We start from the raw sequence: 5,273 nt of genomic DNA, 5'->3' as shown, positions 1-5,273 counted from the left end.
ACCGAAATAAGGCAATTGTGGCCTATGCAACACTTTGGAGCTCTACTCCAAAAGAAAATGTTGGTGGAGTTGAGATAGGAAAGCAATTCTATAAAGTGTTTATTAATCATCCTAATGTACAAGATGAGCCATTAGTAAGGCTCATGACCAGCTGCAAAACCATTGGCGATGCCCATGCCAAAGGAGTACCGATTGCATGGCCTTCGATTTGTGTATGTTATGGCTACTTTTCTAAATATGTTGCCATTAGCTTTCTCTATGCAGGTTTAAGTGCTCAGTTTTACAACTACATTTCTCTATGCAGGTTGAAATGATCAATGGTTGGATTCAAATATTGGCATGAGCACAACAATGGATCAAGAAGCAATGGATTTAAAGAATAGTATTTGTTTATAATTTCATTTCATTTCTAGTAGCACAGACTTGTACTATCCACTTCTATGTATATATGCTGCCTAGAACAATATCATGATGTATATACTATCCAATGATGTGAACAAAGCAGTATGCTTGTTTCCTTCCTACAATCAATGAAACTTTTTTATCATTGAAATTTGTAGTTTTTTGTGATTGTTAAATGTGTCATAGTCCCTTTCAAAATTTCATGCAAACACTATATGTCATATGTAATTGATTTTTAAAATTTACAAGGTGTTATAGTAGGTAAAACATGTGTTACCTACTACATGTTCCTAAAATTCCAAACCACAACCTCACAAAGTGTTACAACCACAAATTTGAAGTGTTAACCTCACCTATCGCTTTCCCTTAATATCTCTATCATAGAGCACTCATGACCGGCAGAAGCTCCTCTTACATTTGCAAGCCACATCTTTAACTCTACTGTGCCATCCAAACCTAGCTTGCAGCTTGATGCTCCAAGCCGCGTCACTGTATTGGGCTTGGCCAAACAAGACACTGCAGTGGGGCCTTGGTGGCTGACATTAATAACCTGCGGGTCTGCTCATTAAGTATGGGACCCACTTGTTAGCGGATGGCAGCTTCCACATAGAAAAAAGAAGCAACTAGAAGGAAGGCCCTCTTCAGATAACCATCCATTGAGAGCCACATCCACCCTTGTCTTATCGGCACCGCGCGTAGCACCTCACGGAAGAAAATCAGTTCGCCTGCCTTATCTTCATCTTCCTCTCTAGCCTCTACCTCGCTGATTCAACCACCACCCCAGGCATCGGCTGCTTCACCACGACCACCCACCTCCCACCGCTTTATCCTTCATTAACAGGTTGCTTGCCCCCATCACCGACACCGCCCACCGGGGGTCCTCCACCGCCTGGTGGATGACACCCACAACATGCTGCCTCAGATGTCCACAACTTGCCTCTTCTACCGGACCGGCTGCTAGCCACAACCATCCCTCTAAACCTTCCAATAATGGATCCCTCTCCAACACCTCAAAATCTCTAACCCTAACCTACTCCTACCCCACCACCGCCAACTTCGACCTCCGCCCCACAGTTGACGGTGATCTCGTCGCCGCACCACTCTGCCTGCCTCCAACTACTGCCACCTCCACCCCCGCCCTTGCCCCATCCCAGATCTGGTAACAAAGAGAGGGGGAGAGAATTACTTTCTCCTCTATTCTAACAATGGTAATAAAAGGGGCTCTTGGTTACGCTCAAATCAAGAGGTGTCTCGATTTAGATTAAAAAAACCCGGTTTCTGATCGCCCACCAGATGAATCCCCAGCCGCCCCTGCCTCCGCTTCATTCCTAACCAGGGTGCTCGCAGCCTGAAATCTTCCAAGCTGAAGCAGCCGCCGGTGAAATGAGGTGGCCGCCCATCGAATCTTCCTTCCTGCTCTGGTCGGTTTGCACCTTCTCCACTCGCTTCTGATCGCTTCTTGGTTCTGCAGGGTCGACGCCCGCCACCTGCTCGACAGAATGCATCCGGGGGAAAGCAGCAGGAAAGTGGTGCCACCGGCGAATGGCAGTGTATGCAACATAGACGCCTTGCCGGAAGGCATCCTCGAACACATCCTTGGCTTCCTGCCGGCTCCGGAGGCCGTGCGGACGAGCGTGCTCGCCCGGAGCTGGCGCGACCTCTGGAAGTCCGCCACGGGTCTACGCATCGGGTGCCGCGGTGATGATTCCCTGAAGTCGGTGAAGGAGCTTCGGGAGTTCGTGGACCACGTGCTCCTCCGCCGTGGAGATGCGCCCCTCGACACTTGCGATTTTAGGTTTGGCGAGTTCCAGCAGGAAGACGTGCCGCATGTCAACCAATGGCTACGGCATGCTATAGTGTGCAAAGTGCGGGTGTTCATTCTCAGTATAATATCAGACGAGAGTCCTTCACCATGGCTTGAGCTAGATGATCTGCCTCACGCCTCACAGCAATTGACAAGGCTAGAGCTCAGTTTCGTACAGGTCCGCAACAGTTTCCTCAACTTCACGAGCTGCCCATTGTTAGAGCATCTAGTGTTGGAATACAGTGAGTTGTGGTTGGCCACGAAGATCTCATCCAAGTATTTGAAACATCTGTTCATCGTTAGTTGCAGAATCGAAGCACCCGCATCCGAGCATTCCCGCATCCACATTTATGCCCCAAATTTGGTTTCTCTGTACATAGATGACCTTGAGGGGAGGACTCCCATTCTTGACAGTATGCCATCGTTAATTAAGGCATTTGTCCGAATAACTCCTGATTGTGAGGATGCATGTGATAAACTACTGGATCCAAACTGCTCACAATGTGAGTGTCAGTATTGTGGCACTTCTGTTAACGTTGGTGATGGAAATAACTCTCATGTGCTTCTTAAAGGTTTATCAGAAGCTAAGGATTTGGATTTGGAATCTGCACACGACATGGTACACCTACATTTTCCCACTTATTATAATAACAAATCCTATAGCTACATCATTGTTGGACATTGATATATGTCAATTAGACAGGATTTACCTTTCGCTTGTGTTGCCATCAACTTATTAAGCTCAAATCATATGTTCAGATCATTTCAACTTATTTTCTTGCATCTTGTCCAGTTTATTTTCAAAATGGATTTGAAATGATGCCCTGTGTTTAGCAAGTTAAAGACTTTGTTGCTCAATGAGTACTGGTGTATGCCTGGTGACTTCGGTGCATTAGCTTGTATCCTTGAACACTCACCAGTTCTAGAGAAACTCGCTCTTGAGCTGTTTTCGGAGGTACATACTTTACTAATGAGCATTTGCTGCATATTAATAGTTGTACTTCTGACTTACTTTTAGAAAATGTTTTATTTCACTATAGGGGCCTAAGTATAAAGTAGAAATGGAAGGAAGCTTCACTGTGGAGAAATCAGCTACAATTTCAGAACACCTAAACATAGTCAAAGTCAAGTGTCAAGATGTTGATGAGAGGGTTCTCAAAGTTTTGAAGTTCCTGTGTACCTTTAATTTACGTAAGCTTCTTGTCCTTCTTTCTGTAGGTTGACAAGATACAGAACTACTGACCAAGCTATCATGGAGTTGTTATGTGCATATATAGTTGTCCACTAAGCTATGATGGATTTATCTAGATTGAATTGCATTGCATAGACATTACTACAGTGTATTGATTTCTTGTATTTTTCTAAACGTTTGACTTGTTGATTAGTTTGAAATGGGCTCAAATGATAGACTTGGCATGTTTTGACCATATTTATTGTGCTCATTAGTCCTGAATAATATCAGGATTTAGTTTTTCTAAGCAATGCACAATGTATTGACTTACTGTCCTGCGGCCTCCCCTTTTTATTGAAGGCTGATTAGATATGATCAGTTACATGCCCCTGTTGTCTGAATCAACTTTCATTCAGTTCTTTACACAAGATCATTGCATGTATTTGATTATCCAAAGAACCACTGCTTCTCCATACTTTTTTGATTGTGCATACATTTAGTCTCCCCTTTCAGATATCATCTTATGCCTGTCTGTCGCAGACATTACCATGCTATCATTACAGTGCAGCTTCATTCTTGGGTTCTCTCTTTGCTTCTAACAGTGTGTTCAGAACTTGTGTGTCACATAAGTTCACTGATTATCAGTTTACATAGAAAGTTCAATTGTTCGAAGTTGAAATGGTTATAGTGTACCATGGTAGAAAACTATGAATCAAACAATTAACAGAGTTTTGGTTCACTGTCATGATAAATAAACATGTTAATCAGATTAGCTTAGTGTTGGTCAAGTGAATTTCCTATTCAACGAAACTTGTTCCTGCAGTTTTAAGTTTCTGTCAAGTAACTGAATCTGTTTCTATAGATAACCATCAACTCTGAAGGTAACCAAGTATTTTGCCTTCCTGTTTTTTTTTGCAGGTTTCAGTTTCTGATCAGAGGTGCTAGCAGAAAATATGAGCTGCCAAGGGACCTGTTGCCTCTCACTGTTTAGAAATGCAAGGCTAAAGTTTGCTGCGGCAAGGATAATTGGGTACGCTACATTGACTTCCAGTGTTGCGAATGTGTCGAAATCGGCAGCACGAACTGTTCAGAAAGTTACATGTTTTGTTGACCTGGCACATCAGGTTATCGTGTTTCTTTTACTTTCTCTCTTAGTTCATGTGAACTTGTTCGACAACCTGGACCAGTTAATTGATGTGCATTATCATACTTTGATTCAGCGTCCGAGCTGGTAACTTGACCTGTTCTCTCGTAGCATAAACCAATCATTTCTCACTGTGTTATCGCGTGCCAAAATTGAAATGAACGGCAGGCAGCAAGGTTGGAAAAAGGGAAGGAGGCATATACTGCCGGGTATATTTGGCAAACTGTATCGTAATAGTAGAGTTTGACTCCATGCAGGGAGTAATGTTTTTTACCGTTACACATGTGTTAATTGGAACAAGGGTACTGCACTCATTCTGGATGGCTGGACTGGGCCCACGATGGACGAAGGCTGTGAATGGTATTGGGCCTCTGGCCCGCTGGGCCGGCATGTCAGGGCGTGCCACAACGCTGCCTACTACTCCCTCCTTTTGTGTTTGTTTGCTGGGCTAACTCCTAACTAGGCTCTCCAGAGCCAACTAACTCATGTTTGGTTGGCTGTACAAGTCGCTTAGCCAAGCTCTCCTTATGGCGACCACAATGTGATAGGGAAGTAGTCTATAGGCAATGTCATATTCCATTCAGCCACCTAGTATCATTGTGCAAGTAGTCCATACGATGGGAATAACAAAAGTCACCCTGAGCACTATGAGCTATCCATAGGATTAAATATTATACTTGTATTGCAGCCAATCAGAAGTGGGAATAGACGATTTTTTTCTACTATGGTTCCCTTCTTGCTATCTAAAATTG

The 5,273-nt window shown here is 43.8% G+C and overlaps 1 protein-coding gene across 1 annotated transcript; it reads left to right on the top strand.

The window, feature by feature from the left end:
• The first annotated feature begins 1,561 nt into the window (after nucleotides 1-1,561).
• LOC101765468 (F-box/LRR-repeat protein At3g59200-like) lies at nucleotides 1,562-4,590 on the top strand. The gene is made up of 5 exons (XM_022827837.1): nucleotides 1,562-1,790; nucleotides 1,874-2,825; nucleotides 3,000-3,161; nucleotides 3,247-3,397; nucleotides 4,296-4,590. The coding sequence occupies exons 1-3, from the start codon at nucleotides 1,786-1,788 to the stop codon at nucleotides 3,024-3,026; spliced, it is 984 nt and encodes a 327-aa protein (XP_022683572.1). The 5' UTR covers nucleotides 1,562-1,785; the 3' UTR covers nucleotides 3,027-3,161; nucleotides 3,247-3,397; nucleotides 4,296-4,590.
• The last annotated feature ends 683 nt before the right edge of the window (nucleotides 4,591-5,273 follow it).

Source organism: Setaria italica, chromosome VI (assembly GCF_000263155.2).
Source record: "Setaria italica strain Yugu1 chromosome VI, Setaria_italica_v2.0, whole genome shotgun sequence".
In the NCBI taxonomy this organism is placed as follows: domain Eukaryota; kingdom Viridiplantae; phylum Streptophyta; class Magnoliopsida; order Poales; family Poaceae; genus Setaria; species Setaria italica.
The sequence above is the reverse complement of the archived record's forward strand: the minus strand, read 5'-3'. Positions and strand labels throughout refer to the sequence as shown.

Excerpts from the sequence above, each read along its gene's own strand:
- LOC101765468 (XM_022827837.1), top strand. Across the intron at positions 2,826-2,999 it reads TGGAATCTGCACACGACATG|TTTATTTTCAAAATGGATTT; the intron begins GTACACCTACAT and ends CATCTTGTCCAG.